Below are 21,897 nucleotides of genomic sequence, written 5' to 3' on the forward strand. Positions count from 1 at the left end.
ATAGTTAGAGTAAATTTCTATTATAACACTTGATATATAAGTGACAATTAATCAAATGCTTTGTTGGGCTAAAACTTATCCTATATATATTATTTATTTGTTTGTTTATATTATACTGTAATTATATGATTTGTGTTTATTCTTGCTTATATTTTACTACTAAAAAAACTGTTAAATTTCCATTGAAATTGTGTGATTTTGATTAAATATTTTTTAACAAAATACAAATGATCACAAACGTAAGAAAAAAGTTTACAGTAAAATATCCCATATAAACAAATTTATAGCATAAATTTTGATTTTAATAGTTGCATTATATTTATATTTTTAATAACAATTATAGGTAATAAAAAGATAACACTATTGATTTTTGTTAATACATATTAATACTCGATAAATGATATGAAATACTATATGAAATACAAAGCCTGAGAGTCGAACAGACTGAGTAACTACAAAGAAATAGTTAAATTTGTTCACCTCAACAGTTGCTTCGCGCGGGACGTAATTGAGTGTTAAGATCAGACATTTCTTTTAAGTTTTGAAGGATTAGTTATCTATTTATGAAACTATTGATAAGTGATCTTTTTATATAAACATGTTACGATATTGAGAGCCGGAATATGTATAGTTAACTAAATTACATAATTATATAGTTTAGGAACAATGAAATTATATTTTTTTATTTAATGATGTGTTCCTTTGTTTTGTTTGATTTCATTGAGATCATCTACTATCATATGTTTTCTTTGTAAATTTTTTTATATTGTGGTTAATCAGAACTTTGTAATTATTTGATTAAATATTAAAGTTCAAGAACCAATGTTATGACATCATTTTTCTTTTCTTTTTAAATGTATCGATACTTGGTGATAGTACTATGGATGGTATTTTATTTTTAATTATTAGATAATTTTATTGTTTAAAAATAAAATATTTTGATTATGTATAATCATTCTTGTTCTTTTCCATCTATTTTCATATTAATTTTGTAAGGTTCTAGTTTGGTACGCACAAAAGAAAAAATATTTGCGAGAATAGATATTTTTCCGCTGGTCTGAGTTTGATGAAACATGAGAAATAATATCAAAAATGTATTTCCTTTCCTTTGTTGTTATGATTATTTAGATATTTTGGAAGTTTATATATATTATAAATTAGATTATGCATTCTCACTAAATTATTGTTGTTGGCTTAATTTTGTAATTATATGTGTGTATTTTCAATATTTTTTTCATTTTTTGATGTTATATTTTCTAAACTCTAATTTTAAACTATTTTTTTGTAAAAAAAAATACTTGTTTTGATTGTTCATTAATCATTGGTTATGGTTTCCATTTTTCTTTTTTTGTTAATTTCTTTAACTTGAGTTTATTGACAAAAATAAGCAAATTTCATGAGAATTACTTCAAAATATTGTACTTAGTTTTTTTTGTTCTAAAAAATTATCTGTCTATCCTTCAAATTTCGTATTTAAGTATGGAAACCTGAATAGTCCTCGACTTAATTATCACATCAAGCACGATTACAAAGCTAAATATACATTTTTAAAAATAACTCCATATTAAATAATAGTCTCTCCCTCTCTCCATCTTTTTTTTTTGTTTAGTAAGTCTCCTTGACCAAAAAAAAAGTAAGTCTCCTTGACAAATAAAAAGTCTTCTTAACAAAACCTATGTCTTCTCTATTACTTTTGATGATATATATGTCCAACGATCTAGGACTCATAAAAGCTCGAAAGAATCTAAGGAAAAAAAATCAAAAGCCCAATTTGTATTTTCTCAAAGTTACTGAAATGAAAGAATTGATATATAATTTGTGAAATTTAACGGGAAAAGATGTGCAGATGAGATGAGAGGCTTTGAATAATATCCGAATGTAACTTATGGACCATTATTAGCTGTGGTGTTTCTGAAAAAAAAAAACCGTGGGAATTAATAGTGTGTCGTAGTCCGATTTTCAGCAGTTACCTTTTCATCACGAAATAGTTAATGTGGAGAGAGCTTAAAAAATTGGTTAAATTGTTACGGGATCTTGTACTGTTGTTTGTTGATTGACTTTTTTGGTAGGTTTAAAAAATTGGTTAAATTGTTTTGTATGAAACCTATGTCAAATGATTTTCTATATACATTATCATCGCGTTTAGGATGCTATGGCCAACAAATTTAACTAACTATCTACTGCTCTGATTGTTTGAATGGCTGCATGTTTTATCTATTGTTTCTATTGTTTGTGGTTACATGTTTAGAACGTTCAGAGAGTCAACAGAGTTGCTAAGAAAGTGTCTATATGGTATATTAAAAAGCAAATTGAGAATATGGGACTTGGTGATGTCATCATCATGTACATACTACACAAACTTCCTTACACTGTGCCAAGGAAAACCAAAACATAATTCATTCACTCGCAAGAAAGGAAGAAAAAAACAAATTCAGAGTTTTCTTATCTTGATTGACAACGATCCGCACAGATCCGTGTTGACTAAAATTCATACGGATTTCAACATAAGACCTTGAATCTAAACGAAATGGATTAAATTCAAATTCATAAACAGGATGTTCTCCAGAGAACCTGAGAAGGTATGAAAGCAAACCTGGAGGAACGGATTTGACTGGTATGTTCATTAACGTTGCAAGACAGCTTTGATGTAAGCTGCGTAAAGATCCCTGCGTTTACATTAAAACATTACATTGTTTGTTGTGACTAAGATGACAGAGTAAACGTGTAAAATATTTTGGTGTTTTGGAGAAAAAAAACTTACATGGAGTCCTTAATTGCGTCTATGGCAGTTTGTGCTGGGAGGAAACCTTCAACGTCCACTTTTCCTTGTAGCTTACTATAATATGCATATTTTAATTAAAGCAATCCAATCATATGGTAAGAAACTTTATATGTAGGATGTACTATACATATAAATGCGTATGATTATAATTTACGAAGGTGAAATTTGCCTTGCCATTAAAGTACATGACGGTTTGTTCCATGGTAGTGAAGTTTGTGTGAAGAATAGAGAGATAAAGATCCTCCAAAACAGCAATAGTATCAGTTGTCTGGTCTTCTTCTTGAAAGTATCTTGATCATGGCATCAAACCTTAGCAGCTTCACCTCCACATCAGGCAAGCACGGGCTTTTGTGCTGTTTCCTACCGAGGCCTCCTCCGCCACCCTCTGTTCAGTTACATTTCCAGAAATAATTACCGGGTAAGCAACTGAAGTTATTAGTGAAGAAGAAGACATTGTCGTGGTCATGTCTCTAATTTGCCTATTAACGGTTTCTCCAAGGATTCTCCGACGCTTTTATTAACTCTAGGCATTGTAGAAGGTGCTCCAGCTCTCTCACAAACTCTATTGCTCCACCTATGATCAACGCTTGATCTCCCTGTTATATACATGCATATTAAAAAAGTTCTAAGATAATATATGAGTTCAATCACAAAAAAAAGAAGTATATGCCTGAAAGAAACCTGAGTATATATATATATATATGTGAAGAAATAATTATTAAGATATGGAGAAAACTTATATACCTAGTAATCTTTATCCATGGCTTCGTACTTGATTATAAAGCTTATTGCCTAATAAGGAACAATCCATGAACTTCACAGTCAATTGACTTTCAATCAACTTTTTCATTCTGGTTTCTTACTAATGCGAAACATCCAGTAGAGAAGACATAATTTTGGGTTTTAATGATTGTTACCTGATCAATCAGGCATTACCAATATGATGGGCACAGAGGAACGATCCAGTTAGCAGAGGCTCCTGCAGAAAGTTATCAATTAAGCCAGAAAGATATATGTATTATTTGGAGTTGTGAGGATGATGTTCAGGGGGTGAAGGCTGACCTTTTATAGGTGTATATCCACCGCCTCCAGAGAGATAATATGCATTGAACGATTGATCTGTGGGTTGAAGGAGTAAAGATGGCTGTTAATGGCGACCTTAATGGATCCCGTTATGTTTGAGAGAGAAGAACCTAACACGAAACGACGCCAACAAAGCTCGACCCAAAGATTTCTAATGACGATTCGACTATCACACCATCCTGGAACTCCATTGTTAGAGATCGAAGAAGAAGGACGATAAAATCAGAGGCTGAAGAACAAAATAAACCCTAGAAATGGAGTCGCAATTCCTTGAAGACGAAGAGCGTGGCTATTAATTTCAATTGGGCACTTAATGAATGTCGGGAGCCACTACAATTAAACCCGTAAAGCCCAAAATGAAGCTACACAAAAAGCAACGAAACTCAGAGAAGGTGGACACGTGTCGCTCTCTCCTTCCACTACTTAATGACATGGCAGGCTGATAATGACAACACGTTTTCTCCAATAATTAAATAAAAAATAATTTGACAAAAAAACTTGTTTCTGGACATTTCATTTGCATCTATATCCGAGATAATCTGTCTTTTTTAATTCCCAAGTAAACAAAAGTTTTGTCTTTTTTTTCTTTAATCTTTTGCTTTTCCATTAACTACAGTAATAAATTAATTGTACCTCCCTAGTTGCTATAACCAGAGCTGAGCTACTTCTAATGTCTTTTCTTTAACAAGATGCTTTTGTCTTTCTATTGAATGAGCTTTCTCTCTCTCTCAAACTTGTAGTATCACTTTAACTCTCTGTCTCCTTCTTTCTTTCAATCCTCTGTTTTGGCTTGTTTCAAGTGCTAATCTTGTCATTCTCCAGAGAGTATTAGTTGGGGAGGTGAAAAGGGCAAAAAAAACCCATTGATTATTGTTTCTGCTGTGCAATAATTTTCTGAGAGGGGATGTGAAGCTCTTATCATTAATCTGACATTCTCAACAACTGTTTGTGGGGTTAGTTTTGTTTGAAGAACAACAGAGATGTCTCAGACCAACTGGGAAGCTGATAAAATGTGAGTTTTTTTTCTTCTCACTTAGATTCTGCTGCTTGCTACTGAAAGACGTTACCTTTAGTTTCTGGGTGTTTTTGCTTGGTTGTTTCTAGGTTTTGGATTATATAATGCATTGTTTCTTTTTTTCTATCTCCAGCTACAGTTTGATTCATAGGGTTTGTGTTCCTCTACACTTGTTTGGAAGCTCATTGCTTATACTTGATCTGGATTCTTTATTGTTTACCTTTCAACTTGTCACATTTGTTTATTCTCCTTTGACATTTTTGCTTGTATTGCCATTAGGGGGTTTTTGTGTTACTTTGAAGATTTGGTAGTTTCTATTCCCAGAAAGCCTTCTTGCTAGATTTTGTGGGGTTTGGGTGGACTTTTCTTTTGTTAAGATTTGCATGTTTTGGCTAAAGTTCAGTTCTTTGTTTTGTCAGTACTTTCAAGGGGCTTGAGAATCTCTCTGTATATATTTTTTGGTTTATCCAATTATGGATGACTCTTTACTCTTGAGTCATCAGGTTTTATGTGTTAGTGTTTTACTATCCCAAGTTTACTCTTCCTTTTGGCTTACAAGTGTGACTATAAAAGCTCCACCAGGAAAGTATCCTGTTTGTAACACAGCAACTTTTGCGTTGGATGGTTTGTTTCTAGACGTTGTTAAGTTTGATGTTATGCTCCTCTTTGGAGAGTTGCCTTGGTTGAATTTTTCAGACATTTATAATGCCTACCTTGTTGTGTTATACTATTCTTATGTTGTCAGTGTTGTTTACATTGCTACTCTAAATATTGTTTTGGGATGTAACAGGTTGGATGTGTATATCTACGATTATCTGGTGAAAAGAGATTTAAAAGCTACAGCTCAGGCTTTCCAAGCTGAAGGCAAAGTGTCATCGGATCCAGTCGGTAAATACATCACAAGTCTTCTTGAGTTTTCTTACAACAATTCTAAGAAAAGTCCTTTGTTCTGCACTTTTTCTTCCTAATGAACTTTACATTCTTCTTGCATTGTTTTCTATAGCTATTGACGCACCTGGAGGATTTCTCTTTGAGTGGTGGTCTGTCTTCTGGGATATATTTATTGCTAGGACCAATGAGAAGCACTCTGAGGTTGCCGCATCTTACATTGAGGTACCTTTCTTTGTATTACATCTTTGCAAAGGTGTAGTTAGTGATATAAAGTTAGTTAGTTGCTTGATTGCTTACAGTTAAATTGTGTTCTCTCTTTTCTTCTGTTAAAGAGAAGATTTAGAAGTTGGTCTGTTATAAATCGGAGTGTTTTCTCCAATTAGTAAGTTTAGTTTTGATTTGGTTAAGTTTATAAGATTTAGAATTGTTTCTGTGTGATTTTTTTTAACAGACACAGATGATTAAAGCGCGAGAACAGCAAATGCAGCAATCTCAACACCCACAGGTCTCACAGCAGCAACAACAACAGCAGCAGCAAATACAGATGCAACAACTCTTGTTGCAACGTGCCCAACAACAACAGCAACAGCAGCAACAACATCAACATCAACAGCAAAACCAACCACCTTCTCAACAGCAGCAGCAGCAGCAGCCAGCTCCTCAGCACCAACAGCAGTCAGCACCGCAGCAGCAGCCACAGAGGAGAGATGGGTCCCTCCATTCAAATGGCTCAGCAAATGGACTTGTTGGTAATAACGGCGACCCGGTTATGAGGCAAAATCCTGGGTCTGGGAGTGCATTAGCTAATAATAAGACATACGAGGAGAGGGTCAAAATGGCTACTCAGAGGGAGTCTTTAGACGAGGCTGCTATGAAGGTTAGTTTAGAGGCAATGCATGTGTTTTTAATTCCAATCTCTTCTTTCTCATCGCTCAGTAGTGTATTTCCCTTGGCTACAGCGATTTGGGGACAATGCTGGGCAACTGTTGGATCCAAACCATGCTTCGATGTTGAAATCTTCTGTAGCTTCTGGACAGCATGCAGGGTGCTTTTCTCATACTTCTGCCTTTATTGTTTTGCCTGAAATGAATATTGCAGCGAAAAGTCATTCAATATCTATCTCTTGTGCTAATGTCCTTAACTGGTGAATCTCAGGCAAGTGTTGCATGGTGCAAGTGGTGGTATGTCTCCACAGGTTCAAGCTAGAAATCAGCAACTTCCTGGGTCTGCAGTGGTATGCAATATTGAATCTATGTTGTGTCTAGTACCTTGTAGAACTTTACTGTTAGCTAATACTTGATTGGCTTATTTGTGTTTAGGATATAAAAAATGAGATCAATCCTGTGCTCACTCCCAGAACCGCTGTTCCAGAAGGGTCCTTGATTGGAATCCCTGGTAGGTTTTGGTTAAGCGTGTCAAATGTAGTAAAACTATTTCCAGCTTCGCAAGAACTTGATTATGATCTTGTTTCCTGTTTCAGGTTCAAATCAAGGCAGCAACCTTACACTTAAAGGGTGGCCACTCACTGTAAGCTCTCTAGCCATACTTTTTTTTTCTGGCTGGTTTCTCTCTTTTGTTTACTGCTACTTTCTTTCCTGGTTTAGGGGTTTGATCAGCTTCGTTCTGGCCTTCTTCAGCAGCAAAAACCATTTATGCAGTCTCCACAGTCTTTTCACCAACTCAACATGTTGACTCCGCAGCATCAGCAACAGCTCATGATGGCTCAGCAGAATCTAAACTCACAATCTGTCAACGAAGAGAACAGAAGACTGAAAATGCTACTGAACAACCGGAGCATGAGCCTCGGAAAGGACGGCCTCGGGAGTTCTGTTGGGGATGTGTTGCCTAATGTTGGATCGTCTTTACAACCTGGTGGCCCTCTTTTGCCTCGTGGAGACACTGATATGCTACTAAAGGTTTGCGTTGTCTTCTCTTTACAAATCTTTTGTGAGTGACTTAAAAAAAAGGCTGGACTATTACGTTACTAACTGCTTATGGTTTGTAGTTAAAGATGGCTTTGTTACATCAGCAGCAACAGCAGGGTGGTGGAAGTATACCACAGCCGCAGACACTTAATCAGCAAGCCCTTTCAAACCAGCAATCACAGAGCTCAAATCACAACATTCATCAACAAGATAAGTTGGGAGGGGTTGGTAGTATTACAATGGATGGTAGCATGTCAAATTCTTATAGAGGAAATGAACAGGTCTGTTACCTAAGATTTTAGTTTCTTGTGAGTCTGAGGTTGATTCCTAATATGTTTGGTGTTCAATTGAAGGGACTGAAGAATCAGAGTGGGAGGAAAAGAAAGCAACCGGTTTCGTCTTCTGGACCAGCTAATAGTACAGGAACGGCTAACACTACCGGACCGTCGCCAAGCTCTGCACCTTCTACACCTTCAACTCATACTCCTGGAGATGTGATTCCTAATCTGCCTCATAGTGGTGGTTCATCCAAACCAATGATTATGTTTGGCACTGATGGAGCTGGGACTCTTACATCTCCATCAAATCAGTTGGTGGGTTACTTTAACCTCTTAGGAGTGCACATTTGTAAAAAAAAAAGAACTAGTAGCATTATTTTTTTGCTTGTTTCACAGGCTGATATGGATCGGTTTGTGGAAGATGGGTCACTTGACGACAACGTTGAGTCTTTCTTATCACATGAGGATGGTGATCAAAGGGATGCCGTTGGACGGTGTATGGATGTTAGTAAAGGTGTGTGTTCAGCCTCACTCATTACTAGTTACCAACAACACTGTTAACTTTTAACTACAATGTTGCCTTGCCTCTGCACCAGGTTTCACGTTTACTGAAGTGAATTCAGTACGTGCGAGCACAAGCAAAATCACCTCTTGCCACTTCTCTTCGGATGGAAAAATGCTTGCTAGTGCCGGACATGACAAAAAGGTTATCATCATTCCCTTAGATCGTGTGGTGTTCTGAAACTTGAGAGTTTCTTCTTGACTTGGTCCATTTTGCAGGCTGTCATATGGCACACAGACACTATGAAGCCGAAGACCACCCTTGAGGAGCACACAGCTATGATAACAGATGTTCGTTTTAGTCCTAGCTTGCCTCGCCTTGCAACTTCTTCATTTGACAAAACTGTCAGGGTTTGGGATGCTGATAATGTAAGTTGAAGGCTGATGATTTCACTACACATGAATTGGTTTATTACAGTTTTGTGATCCCTTAAGAGTTTGTGAATCTACTTTTGCAGAAAGGCTACTCCCTTCGTAATTTCATTGGACATTCTTCTATGGTGACGTCACTGGACTTCCATCCCAACAAGGATGATCTCATATGTTCATGTGACAATGATGGCGAAATAAGGTACTGGAGCATCAACAATGGAAGTTGCACAAGAGTGTACAAGGTAGATCTTCTTGTCTCTTCAATGCCAATTATCGAGTTGCTTTTATTTAGTTCCACTTTTTTGTGTTTGTTTCACAGGGTGGTAGCACTCAGATGAGGTTCCAACCACGTGTTGGAAAGTATCTCGCAGCTTCATCATCAAATGTTGTATCAGTACTTGATGTTGAGACACAAGCTTGTCGACACTCTTTGCAGGTTTAGTGTTCAAACTTTGCTTATTCTATATTGTGAGAGAGAGCAAATAAGTACTCATTCCTGTGAACAGGGCCATACTAATCCGATAAACTCGGTTTGCTGGGATCCTTCTGGTGACTTCTTGGCAACGGTTAGTGAAGATATGGTGAAAGTTTGGACGCTGGGGACAGGTAGTGAAGGAGAATGTGTTCATGAGCTAAGCTGCAATGGCAACAAATTCCAGTCTTGTGTTTTTCATCCTACTTACCCTTCTCTACTCGTGATTGGTTGTTACCAGGTAAGTTTGATGTCATCTTGATCCGAATAATCAAAGCTTTACACAGAGTCTTCTGTTCTGCTGAACTTAGTGAAACTTGTATGTTGCAGTCTTTAGAACTATGGAACATGTCAGAGAACAAGACGATGGCGTTGCCTGCTCACGAAGGGCTAATTGCGTCCTTGGCTGTTTCAACTGCAACCGGATTGGTTGCATCAGCTAGTCACGACAAGCTAGTGAAGCTGTGGAAGTGAAAATCAACGGGAGAGAAATGGACAAGTTCGTTTATGTTTAGGTACTATTCTTCACGGGGGGTTCTTTTAACTTGTGTAACTCTTTGTAGTTCTTTCTCGGCCAATCATCTTCGATCTCTAGATAGTTTTTCAGATGCTTAAACAATGTTGCTGCTGTATCATCTGACGTAATTGGGATCTTGTGAAAACTGTTGTTGTAATCTTAGTTTTTAACCTCTTTTACTGCTACCCTCTTCTGTTTGGTTTGGTTCACTTCTTATTGTATTAGCATGGATGGAATAGGATAATATAAAGTGACATCTCTCTGAGACAGCTAACCAGACTCCTTTAAGGTCATTAGCTTTGCCTTTACTAAGAGCTCACATGGTCAATAAAAAAGTAACTTGCTTAGCAATAACAACATCACAGCTTGATGCATAATGTTTCTTTAAATGGTTTAAAAGAAGCAAAGGATCGAAGTCATATCTCTCTAATAGTACGACCCAACCACATTCCTTTCAAGACAGTCTCATATGAATAAAGAAAAAGAGGGAAGCACAAGTTCATATATCAAAAACGGGTGGGTTGGGTTGTTTGGCGATTGATATCACCTCACTGGCTGTTGATTGTAGTGATTCTTCTCTTTCTTTTTCTTTGCAGCAGCCAGCTTCGCCTTCCTAGCAGCTGCTTCTTGTGCAGCAACTTTTGCAGCAGCATCCGTCTCTTTGCTTGATTTCTTCTTCTTCACTGATGCAATCTTCTTCAGCCGTTCTTTGATATCCATGGAAGAAGAAGCCTCCTCGTTCTCCTGCTCACCGGACTCACCTGCAGCAGCATCTGCATTGCTCTTTTCTTCATCCTGAGATTCTTTAACTTCCTTCTGTTTATCCTTCTTTTTCTTCTTCTTTGAGGCCTTTGATTCTCCGGCTGTGTTCTCCTTCTTCTCTCCCTCTCCATTGACTTCTTTCTTTTCTTGCTTTTCTGTTGGGCATTGACAGAAGAAACTTTTATCAGTACTATCAAATGATTTTCTCAGCAAGTAATAAGAAGCCAGTGAGCAGAATAGTGTGACGATACCTTGACCATTGCTACCCTTGGGTGCAACTCCAAAATCTGCCAACAAAGCATCAAACTCAGCTTGTTCCTTCTGTTTCCTCTCTTTCTTGGAAAGCTGCCTCTCTGCCTCCTTAGGTGGTGCAGGAACTTCAGGAGCCTTTTTCACCTCAGGCTCTGCTTCTGGATGAACTTGTGTCTCATGCTCTTCCTCCAAATCATCATCATCATCACCTTCATCAAGAACATCTTCTTCACTCTCACTTTCCTGCGAGAACAGACGCATCTCAATCAGAAACTACTGACCATAACAGACAAACAAGGCGCAAACTTAGACTGCCTAGAAAAAAAACTCTAAAACAACAAAGTTTACAGCTATGGTGACCTTCAGAATACAAAGCAAGTGAGTCCAAGCAAGACTCATGTTCCTTTAGGACATTATAACAATAACAAAACATAAAAATGCGATATTTTTGTTCATCAATCCGTCAATTGCAAAGGGAAAAAGCTAGAACCTTTGAATGCTGGAGTCATCAACGAGAGTAGTTTCAAGCAGTATCACTCAAAAGCATGTGAAATCTAAAAACAGTGGAGACACCAGAAACGAACATACACACATGAGAAAGGTTTAGACTTTTCCAACCTCAACGTGAGCCTCTTTTGCATCGGAAGCACTCCACAAGGGCTGAGGAGGAGGAGGAGGAGCAGTGGTGGCGAAATAGTCCTCATCTTCATCGTCACTATCAATATCAGCCCAAGCCTTTGCCTTTAGAGGCGTAGGCGCCCAGAAGACCTGTGGCTCAGGCTCCTTAATGACGGAGGAACCTTTGCCCTTATCGGACTTCTTCTTCTTCTTCCGAGTATCCAAAGCGGCGAACAAGTTTGTGTTTTGAATCGGCCGCATCGATCCTTCGTCTCTCCTGCTTCCTCCACCAACCATCTCTTCTCCTCTCGATTCAGAGAAGACGAAAGTGTGTTCCTTTACGAAACCCAGTAACGGAGATTCGCGATTGGAACGTTAAAAGATTGATCGAGAAAGTTGAAATGAGGAAGAGACGGATCTTTATGTTATTTATTATTAAGAATGTTATGGATTAGTTAAATCTGGACCGTTTGATTAGTAACGCGCCGAGATCGTACGGTATCCGTTAACCCAATTTTTATTTTATTTAGTAGCAAACCTTTATAGTTCAACCTCAGTTTTTGTTTCTTCTGGTTCAGTTATATTTCCAAGCCAATTTTATTTAGTAGCTAATCAATATCTCACGGAAAACATCTGTATGCTAATTTTCTTTCTTAGTTCATTACACTAAGATAAATGCTTCATGTTAAACTTAGCCAAATCCAATGTTCAGGGAAAGCAAGAAAGCTAGTGAAAACTTCTTGGGATCCAGGAGGTTAAACCTGAAATTGAAAGAGCTATTAGTGCTGCTGGGAACAGTGGAAATGAATCTCTCAAGTTTTGTTTTGATGACAAGAGACCTACACAACAACATGTTTGCTCATAACCCAAACTCTAGAGAGGTTTGAAATTGTTGATGACAGGTTTAGAGACGATGGAAGTGTTACGGAGATATGATGCGCGTAGAGAGTCAAGGGGAAGCTCCAAATCACTTGGTCCTTGATCAAATGTGCAATTAACGTCGGAGGGTTTACTTGTATGTTGTGACCATCCAAAAGAGTATAAATCTATCTAATTTTTTCGATGGAACTTGTTCCAGTGCTCATATATTGTAAACGACAAAACAAATATTTCCAGGAAACAACATTTTATAATTATTTTTCTTTATAATTGTCATCTTTTGAATTAATTCAACACGTCAAAAAAAAAAAGGAGGGAACGCCATGATATGAAAGATAACAAAAATAAAACAGTGTTATTAAATTAGTTAGAAAATATATAAATGATCATTCTCTCGGAGAACATCAAGCTGTTCAACATGTGCTCCATCTACCATCACAATCGTGCTTCCCCGTTTCCCCAACTTCTTCTCTGCATCCACCATATATATTGATACAGTATATAACTTACACTTCAGAACTGATACAGAATCGATATATATACGTATATATAATACCAAAAATATAAAGATGAATAACAAATGAGTAGTGAAAGACTGAAACTGACCAGCTAAGTCGAACAGAAGTGGAAGAGAATCAGGCAAAATGATAAGTCTACCATTGGAATCACCATTCTTGTTGTTATCTTGATTAGGAGGATGCCCATGAATTATCACTCTCTTGGGAACTCCCTCTCTTTTTGGCTCTTCTTCTGCATTTAAATTTTCATTTTTGTTTATTTTTTAAAAAAATATATAAAATAAATAATTGATCTAAACATATAATTTAAAAAAAAAACTATGTTCCAATCTACATAGAATTGTCTTCTTACTATTTTCATTTTCATCTCTCGAGAACGTAACCATCTCCTCATTGTAACTTTGTTGTGATTCTTCTGTGTGAACCATTTCCTTTCACAAAATAATATGGATTTAACTCAAAACCAGTTGATAATGCAAACTATGCATTTTATATATGTGCATGAGAAAACGTACCTGAGCATCTGCATTGGCTAATAAATCTCTAAGAAAAGGGATTTCTTTCTTCAATTCATCATTTAGTTCCTTGAGATACTGAAACAGAAGAAAAAAACATTACTAAATGTTATAATATAATTATATAAGAAATAGTTGTTGATGTATTTTAAATTCAGTAATCTATAACTAGAAAGTTTGATGAATTTACAGCCATGAAATTGGTGATGATCATTTTGGCGTCGTCAACATCAGATTGAACCATTTCTTTGAACTTATGATGACTGATTCGAATAACTTGTGAAAGTCTCCTTGTCCTCACAGTGAAAGGCTGAGGAATGTTGAAGACAACTCCAATCTCTCCTACCATATCCCCTGGACCTAACTTAGCCAATACCTTCACCACCGTATATGTATAAATCAACTCTTAGATCTCTTGGTCAATCTTTGAGTCTAATTAAATGTTTTTTTTTTATTAAACTAGGTGTAGATTAGTAGATTACCTGTTCACTCGCGCCCTTGGATCTAATTATTTCCTGTGATTTCAGTTTTATTTTTATCAACTGAAGTCTAATAATATATATTGAATATATATTGAGTATGTAGAGAACATACCACTCCTCCAGATACAATTATGTAGAAATCCGTTGGAATCTCATTCTGCAATATTATCTCCATTTTAGGCGGAAAATACTCTGCTTTTATATGAGAAACCTACAACAACAATGAACAATTAATTAGTTAATTAATTAATATCTTCTTTAACAAGAAACAAAAATAAATGCAATTGTTGATGGATTACTAGCTGGATGATGAGACCATCAGGGAATCCTTTAAAAAGATAAGCATTCTCGATCACGGAGCGGAATAGATGTTCGTTAATGCTTGATCTTATGGCCTTAGGTAAGTCTTGTAGAACCTCTTCTTGCTTTAACTCCGCAGTCTTGAACTTGAGCTGCATATGTGCAAGCATCTGCTCCCTCATCATATCCGGTAACTTATTCTTATTTGTATACCGCAGTATCTGATTGATGGCACTCCTCTGTCCAACAAGAAAGTTAGTACTTGTTAAGTTGTACCAGTTTGGTTGTTTTAGCGGAAAGAAATGAATAATTAAAGATAAATTACCATGGTGAATGTACGTAGAGCGCTATGGACAACAAGATTGGTCATGTTACCAATGATATAAGCGGCAAGACCAATGTTAAAAAGCATGTAGAACATGTTGAATGTCTTCTCACGGGTATTAACTGCATGCAAATCGCCATATCCCACGGTGGTGAGTGTGACAATGGACCAGTACATTGAGTATGTGTAGCCTAGCCATATGCTTCTTTCCTTGAAATCCTCAACTTGTGATCCTATCCATGTATCTACAGGCCTTGGATAATGGTAGGCTATCCAGAATAAAATGCAACCCGCCGTGTGTACCCAAAATATCGTTACCTAGAATTTAAATTATTTTATAAAGAGGACTTACATCTACCAAGTTATATAACAGATCACACATGTCTTGAAGAACTTACGCAAAGAAGTTTAATGACTCTGACCACGAAGTAGTTGAAAAGTGTGTCTTTCTCTAGTCTGTAACGAGAAAGAGAGATACACTTAGGAATTTGATCAGGTCTATATACTATAGTGCAGTTTATGTCAAAAGCATATACATATATGGATACACAATTCCCGACATGTTTAGTTATGGAAGGCTTTCAACTGACGTGACATGGAATAAAAATGATGTGGAAAAATTATTCTATTAATTCTATTATTTTACCATTTAACATACTAGAACTAAAGGGAATATTCATTTTATCAATTCCACAACAATTTCACACACTTATATATATATATATATAAACATTCTTAAACATTTCTACAATTTTGATTAAAATTGAATGAAATAATGGATAGTTCATTTTTAACATATGCATTCATTTTATTTCATCTATTTTTATTTTCTAATTTCATTTCATGGTTACCAGCCTCTTATATACATGCAGATAGAAGAAACCTTTTAAAGAGTTCAGCTACGCGACGGAGACGCCAGAGGCGGAGCAAGTTAAGGAAGCCGAAAGCTTGGCCTCGTCCGATATTTCCGGTAATCGCTTTATAAATGAACTGAATCGGTAACGTTGATAAGACGTCCATCACAAAGGCCACGCTCTTCAAGTACCTGATAATTGTTTCACATGCATGTTATATACTTTCTCATTAAATATTTTATTATATTACTGAATGGTGTAACTGTTACCGTCTGGCGATGAGCTTGTGGTCGTCGACGATGAGGTAAGTAGAAGTATCCAAGTAGGCAACGAAAAAAGTGAGGGCGATATCGACGGCGAAGAAAAAGTCAACGACGAGATCAACGGTCGGAATAGCTCCATCAGCAGCTTTCTCGAAAGCTAACTCGAAGAGAGATGCCCATGCCGAATAACCCACCAGAATCACCAAAAGCAGTTCCCACAACCTGCCATTTTTTATATAAATATTACTCTATTTTGTTATTATTATGACATGATTATTAATTTTGGAAGTGATTTAAATATCAGAACACCTGACACATTCGTAGAAGTTATGCGGATTGATTCGTTATCAAAAATTCAAAATGGACATATAAGTGTGGCGGTATGTATATATCTTTTAAAATCAGGAAAAACCGTTCTTTTATAGATGAGTTTATTCAAAAGAAAAATGAATATCAAAGTTATAAGCTATATAAATGAAGATCAAAAGATTGTAAATTATTAATTCACATAATCAATATACAATTTCTAATTTAATCGTATCTTTCTCTAAGTGTTTTGTCTTTTTATGTTTGGTTCATATTTTGTTTACAATCGTAACATAAGGTCTCATCATTCCGTATACATAATTAGTGTTAGTGAAAGAATATTGCAATAATAATAACCTGTAACGACGATCATAAGGAAGAACGATGAAAGATTTGGAAGAAGGGTTGTTATCGTTTTCGATGACTGTCCCAAAAGCAGGCAAGAGATTGCTAGAAACTGACGTTATGTTCCCCACATCTTTGCTCGACCTTCTTCTGAATAGTAACGATGACGGCGATCTCTCTTCCGGCGTCCCTAACGCCGTGGAAGACCTTCCTCTTCTCAACAACAACGGTACCGGGGATCTCGCCTCTGAAGTCGTCATCGACATTTTTTTTCTCCTTCTTCTTGTCCCTCTTTCACGCTTGGTTTTGCCTCTCTCACTCTATCTTGTAATTTATATTATTGTTTCCTTTGTTACTTTTTAGATTACAACTTTACAAGAAGGTGGTGAGCAAGTTGCGTTGACTTTATATATAGTTTTACCTAATAATGTGTGGGAACTTTACTTTTGTAACCAGTTAATATTGCTAAACCTAAAACACTACAACATTACCATTTAATGAATTAAGAGTTGATTGATCGCTGCTATGTTAGCATTATGGAAAACTCTCAAAAGATTTTGTAACATTTTTTGCTTATTTTTCTAAATTATTACATTTATATGTCTCATGTAGTCATGTGTGTATTTAATGCGACAAACGGTGTAACGATATAATCGAGGTCTACATTCTCCAATACAGCTAGAGAGGATAATGTTTTCGTACGAAAAATTAGTATTTAAAGTTTTGAGATTCTCAAAGTCAAATCTTGACGTAGTTTTTTGCTTTATTAGAACGATGTCATCTGACAAAAATAGTAATGTTGAAAACAATGCCAACAATAGTAAATATATACTATTAAAATAAGATGCACTATGTATTTTTAAGTACATAATGTTTTTTAGATTTTTGTCACATTAATCGTGAATAAACAGGTCTTAATTACATGAAAGAGCCACTTATCACGTTGACAAGTGAAGTTTCGATAAATGAAAGTGTTAACTGTGACTGGAGAGTTAGAGAGGTTATGTTGTGTGTTCATCACCGGGTGAGAACAAAAGCAACATACAAATGGTATCAATGTGTCAGGTGTATGAATAGATGCGGCTAATGGCTAGAAGGGAACGTGAAGATTGTTTCTCCATATTGCATAAAATATCTTAGTGTACAAATAATATTAGCTGCATAAATAATATATAAAAAATAAATAGGCAAAAAATTAACTATGCCAATTTGCCAAATCTAACCCGACTTGTTGAGTGTTACTATTGCTAAGCCTAAAATATTACAACATTACCATCTAATCAAAAGTTGATTGATCGCTGCTATGTTAGCATTATATATGGAAGCTCTTAGATTTTGTAACGTTTCTAAAATTTCACCTCTATTCACGTCTTATATGTATGTTTAATGCGACAAGGGGTGTAATGATATAATCGATGTCTACAATACAACTAGAGGATAATGTTCCTTTTTAATACATAGGGTTGGACAATTTATCAGTTAAATTTGATTTGATTCGTTATTTTCTTATATTCGATCCAAAAATCTGGATATCCATAAAGTTTCAGAACAAAACAAATAATAAAAATCAATATCCGTTAAAAACGAAGTAAATCACAAATAATAAAATTAATCCGCTTCGACCAATATAAATACATATATATATATATATAGATCAAATGTAGATTTTTAAATGTATGAGTTTATATAATTGTTATTTTAACATCTGATTTAATAAGTTCTATTCACATTATTACTTATAAAAGTATTAAATTAAAAAAAAATAGTATGATCTATATAACTTTTTCTTAAGTTTGTCTTTTTAAAATCTAATTTTAAAATTTACAAACATATACTTTCACTGCTTCTTTTATTTTATATTTTATATATCATGTAAAAATATTTTAAAGAACAAAATTATCTTGATTTTTTTAGATTATCTTTATTAAGTACAACAGAAAGATATATCCGTAAGTATTGTAAATATCCGAAAATATCAACATATTTTTCAAATATCTGTATTTTTCCAAAGCAAAACAAATCGAAAAATTGATATCCATAATATATAAAACAAACCACAAATACCTCCGAAACTCCGAAAATCCGGATATCCGATCCGTTTCTGGCCAAATTTTAAGTATCCGAGTTGAAATACTGATATTCTCAAAAGTCAAATCTTGAGGTAGTTTTTCTTTGTTTTTTTTTTTTTTTTGACGTCAGTTTTTCTTTGTTTCTATTAGATCGTTGACACATGACAAAAATGGTAATGTTGAAAACCATGCCAACAATAGTAATAAATATATTAATAAAATACGAGACGCTTGTACATTTTTTTTAATACATACTAGCATTTTAGGGGCAATATGTCTTGGTAACATGTAAAGTGTCGAATTGATCAAATGGAAAATCTACTATACAAAAATAAACCAGATGAAACAATCCTTTGTCATTGACGATTCTTCTCTACTATGACTCTTTTCTTCTTTTCACTGGTTCAACTTTTTTTTTTTTGGTATAAAAGTTTCAAATTTCTCTATACTAAACGAGTAAAGATGAGTCTTGGCAAGAAGATCATCAATTCTCGTCATCAGTAATTGATGCAGATAAATATTTATTATTTAGTTTATAAATTATTTAGATCATTATCTTTATTATTCTAGGATTTTACGGTTTTATTATATATAGCCGTCTAGGCTTAAGTTTGTATTCAGTTTATGATTTGATTAATAAAAGTTAAGAGATTTCTCTTTAATCCTTGTTTTCGGCTGGATCACTGGTGATCTCAACGAATTTAAGAAAACACTAATTTTAGGTATTCTTAGACTAAATAAGATCCTTGTGTTATTCTAGTTTTCCGAATATTTTCAGAATCAATTCTATCCTATAAAACTTCCGCTACATCAGTTATGGACTCGTTCGTGTTTGCTCTTCTGTACTCCCAAAAAAATATTTATGAAGTGTCAAAAAAAAAATTGAAAAAGGAATTAAACCCAGATTTGGGGGTTCATTAATGAACGTTTCAACCAAATTGCCACTGTCCATTAGTAAATAAACAGATAATAAAATCTGGATTATATTCTTTTTTGTAGTGTCAAGTGATCTTACAGTCATCCACGTGGGTCCGCCCATGAGTTCAACGAAAAGTGGCCTATACTGCTCCGATTACAAATACTTGTGTGAATTATATACAGCTCCATTTACACCCTTATTCTACTGACATGCATATGCATTGATTAAATTATATACACAAAAGCTTCAATCGAATAAAACGACGATTCTTTCTTTTCGAAAACTAAGCTTTTTTACCTCAATCGAAATATTATATATACTTTCTGGCTCAACAAGCCAAGGTCTGTCAACCATACAACAGGTTACAAACCACATGCAAAAAATTAGTTAACAGAAACCATTAGCATTATTATTTTTTTTTTTTTTCAAAAAAAAGAAACCATTAGCATTACAAACGCACCTACCAAAAGCCTCCCAAAAAAAAACCCAGCCACCAATTTGAGCGCCAGATGAATATCTTTCATTCGCAAATAGAAGATCCAACCAGCGGGGTCGGGGGTGACCCGCAGCCACATAAGACTGAGTAAATTCTAAGCTCTTAACACTTTCGAAAACTAAGCTTTTAATACATAAAAAGATTTGTATTCTTATCTTTTTTTTAGATTGCATGTATGCCACTAATTCCCAGACAAAACAGCCTTCCTTTTATTTGGAGTTTGTGTCACTTTGAGATACCGTGGATTAGGGGTGACATATTTTACAAACTGAGTTTGACCATTTTAAACCGAATTAAAATCAGAACCAATTTATGAAGTAATCCAAACATAATGATATTCCTATACCAAATTTTCCAAACCAAAACTGAATCAAACTCAAATTTTATGAAATGAAAAGGAAATTAAAAAAAAAAGTCTAAAGTTCATCTTTCAACTATATATATACATATGAATATACTCAAAAATGTAAATATTAATTTATTAAATAGTGTTTATCAGGTAAAATCTTAAAAAATATCTTTAATCATTACTTTGGATTTACAAGTATACTAGTATTGATCCCGTACTTCGTACGGGTATATTTTTGCTTGCAAGATCAAGTTTCAGTTATATATAACTAAAATTGCAGGTATAAAATAACTCTAATTTATCATAAGTAAATGTGTATACATTAACAAACCATTGACACACTTATTACTGATTAACCACGACATATGAAATTAAATTATATTAGTTTTTAAAAAATTCTTTGATTTTAGTTAGTTTAGTTGATACAAATATTAGTTTGAAGTTTTTCTGGTTTACTTCATGTTTTGTCTTACAGGAAATATAATATCTACAAAGTTTACTAAAAAAAAATCATGTAAATGTCTACAAAAATTGTGGGTTACCTATCAATTGCAAGTTGAAAGGTCAGAGTCCATGAACTCTCTTGGAAGCTTCTCTCCCAACAACAAACACTTCCTGAAATTATAAACCGAATAGTTAAAACAAAAAAAAATTAGTGTCAAACAAAACTAATACTCAAAAAAAAAGAACAGATTCTTTTTATTGAACTTGTTGCTTTAATGCATTAGTCCTTCCTTGTAAATTTGAATCAGAAAGAGACGAAATCTATATCTCCAAGAGATTAACATAGGCGTGATTGCTTCTTATTATTGCCTCGCTGAGTCTCCATTATGAAAACTCTTGAAAATCCCGCTAAGAAATGAAGCGTTAAAAAAAAGAAAAATGAAGCGTTTACGCTAGATCGTGCTTCTCGGACTGAAGCAGCTACGACATCCTAACTTGAATATGTTTCTGAATTTGATGCCCAAAGTTGGGAAAGAGCTCTAGAAGAGAATGGATTTAGGCATTAAATTGAAGGATTGTAACCTTTTCCTAATTAACATTCGATCAGTTGAGAGTTCCGCTGCCATTTGTCTTATCAAATTCTCGAAATATATAGGAATAGGAAAAAACGTTTGTAGAGGAAGGAGGAAGGAGGAAGATCGTGGACCGTGGGCTACAGTTTGAAAAAAGAAACAATTGCTACAATTATTTTTCTTTTCCAAACTATTTTTTTGTGTAATTGTTTTTTTCTTAGTTTTGTAAATATTGAGATTTTAGAAAGAAAGTCTTGTGCTATTTTGAATTAGGGTTTTAAAATTGAAGGAGTAAATATAGATCACTCATATTTTGTTTTCGATGAAGAGTTTCTTTGTTATTTTGTTATTTGTTTTTGTTTGTCAAAGATATAGGATAGTGTACGGAAAAAAAAAGAACGTGGATGAAAAAAAGGTAGTGAGCAGTTACATTTTTTTCTAAGTATTATTTTGGAAAATCGTTTCTAAACATTAATTATGTGGCAGAATTTGATGTTTTGATTGGTCGTACGACTTGTGATTTAGTATATAAAAGATTAATGTAGAGAGCTAATTAAGTGCATTCATCAAATCGTCTGTGAAGTAACATCTATTGTTTCTTCTTACTTTGTGTTCAGTTTTTGTTTATGTGTCCTAATTGAAGACAAAGAATGACTTGTTGCTTATTTCTTCTAACGTACACTACTTGCAATCTAGTCCGGTCCATGTAGACAATGCTGTCACTGAAATTAAC

At 34.8% G+C, this 21,897-nt stretch overlaps 3 protein-coding genes and 1 long non-coding RNA gene across 9 annotated transcripts; 1 reads left to right on the forward strand and 3 right to left on the reverse strand.

Annotated features, from left to right (window-relative positions):
• Positions 1-2,437: 2,437 nt before the first annotated feature.
• LOC103844999 lies at positions 2,438-4,219 on the reverse strand. 4 transcript variants are annotated; one of them, XR_004456192.1, is made up of 6 exons: positions 3,845-4,219; positions 3,700-3,761; positions 3,527-3,574; positions 2,762-3,378; positions 2,553-2,666; positions 2,462-2,518 (listed from the first exon to the last, which is right to left on the reverse strand). It is a non-coding gene; the product is annotated as an uncharacterized LOC103844999 (long non-coding RNA). The 4 variants fall into 4 exon arrangements; XR_004456194.1 differs by having other exon boundaries at positions 2,469-2,511; XR_004456191.1 differs by having other exon boundaries at positions 2,438-2,666.
• Positions 4,220-4,494: 275 nt separating this feature from the next.
• Positions 4,495-10,081, forward strand: LOC103862189 (transcriptional corepressor LEUNIG). Its single transcript, XM_009139888.3, has 18 exons — positions 4,495-4,877; positions 5,671-5,768; positions 5,884-5,993; positions 6,223-6,648; positions 6,731-6,816; positions 6,927-7,005; positions 7,091-7,166; positions 7,252-7,298; positions 7,376-7,687; positions 7,777-7,977; positions 8,050-8,289; positions 8,371-8,488; positions 8,571-8,680; positions 8,755-8,904; positions 8,994-9,149; positions 9,227-9,343; positions 9,414-9,620; positions 9,710-10,081. The coding sequence occupies exons 1-18, from the start codon at positions 4,846-4,848 to the stop codon at positions 9,851-9,853; spliced, it is 2,709 nt and encodes a 902-aa protein (XP_009138136.2). The 5' UTR covers positions 4,495-4,845; the 3' UTR covers positions 9,854-10,081.
• Positions 10,082-10,217: 136 nt separating this feature from the next.
• Positions 10,218-11,946, reverse strand: LOC103862188 (DNA ligase 1). Of its 2 annotated transcripts, none has more exons than XM_033287218.1 (3): positions 11,529-11,946; positions 10,910-11,153; positions 10,218-10,804 (listed from the first exon to the last, which is right to left on the reverse strand). In XM_033287218.1, exons 1-3 carry the CDS (start codon positions 11,823-11,825, stop codon positions 10,440-10,442), a joined length of 906 nt encoding a protein of 301 aa, XP_033143109.1. In that variant the 5' UTR covers positions 11,826-11,946; the 3' UTR covers positions 10,218-10,439. The 2 variants fall into 2 exon arrangements, with proteins under 2 accessions (XP_033143109.1, XP_033143108.1); XM_033287217.1 differs by having other exon boundaries at positions 10,218-10,813; positions 11,529-11,945.
• Positions 11,947-12,406: 460 nt separating this feature from the next.
• Positions 12,407-16,639, reverse strand: LOC103862190 (potassium channel KAT3). Of its 2 annotated transcripts, XM_009139890.3 has the most exons (13): positions 16,328-16,639; positions 15,671-15,886; positions 15,431-15,592; positions 14,946-15,003; positions 14,548-14,865; positions 14,222-14,461; positions 14,035-14,133; positions 13,923-13,955; positions 13,631-13,816; positions 13,441-13,518; positions 13,278-13,356; positions 13,014-13,157; positions 12,407-12,878 (listed from the first exon to the last, which is right to left on the reverse strand). In XM_009139890.3, exons 1-13 carry the CDS (start codon positions 16,579-16,581, stop codon positions 12,775-12,777), a joined length of 1,971 nt encoding a protein of 656 aa, XP_009138138.1. In that variant the 5' UTR covers positions 16,582-16,639; the 3' UTR covers positions 12,407-12,774. The 2 variants fall into 2 exon arrangements, with proteins under 2 accessions (XP_009138138.1, XP_033143106.1); XM_033287215.1 differs by having other exon boundaries at positions 12,407-13,157.
• Positions 16,640-21,897: the final 5,258 nt, after the last annotated feature.

The sequence above is a fragment of the Brassica rapa genome, chromosome A03 (genome assembly GCF_000309985.2).
Source record: "Brassica rapa cultivar Chiifu-401-42 chromosome A03, CAAS_Brap_v3.01, whole genome shotgun sequence".
NCBI classification, from domain to species: domain Eukaryota; kingdom Viridiplantae; phylum Streptophyta; class Magnoliopsida; order Brassicales; family Brassicaceae; genus Brassica; species Brassica rapa.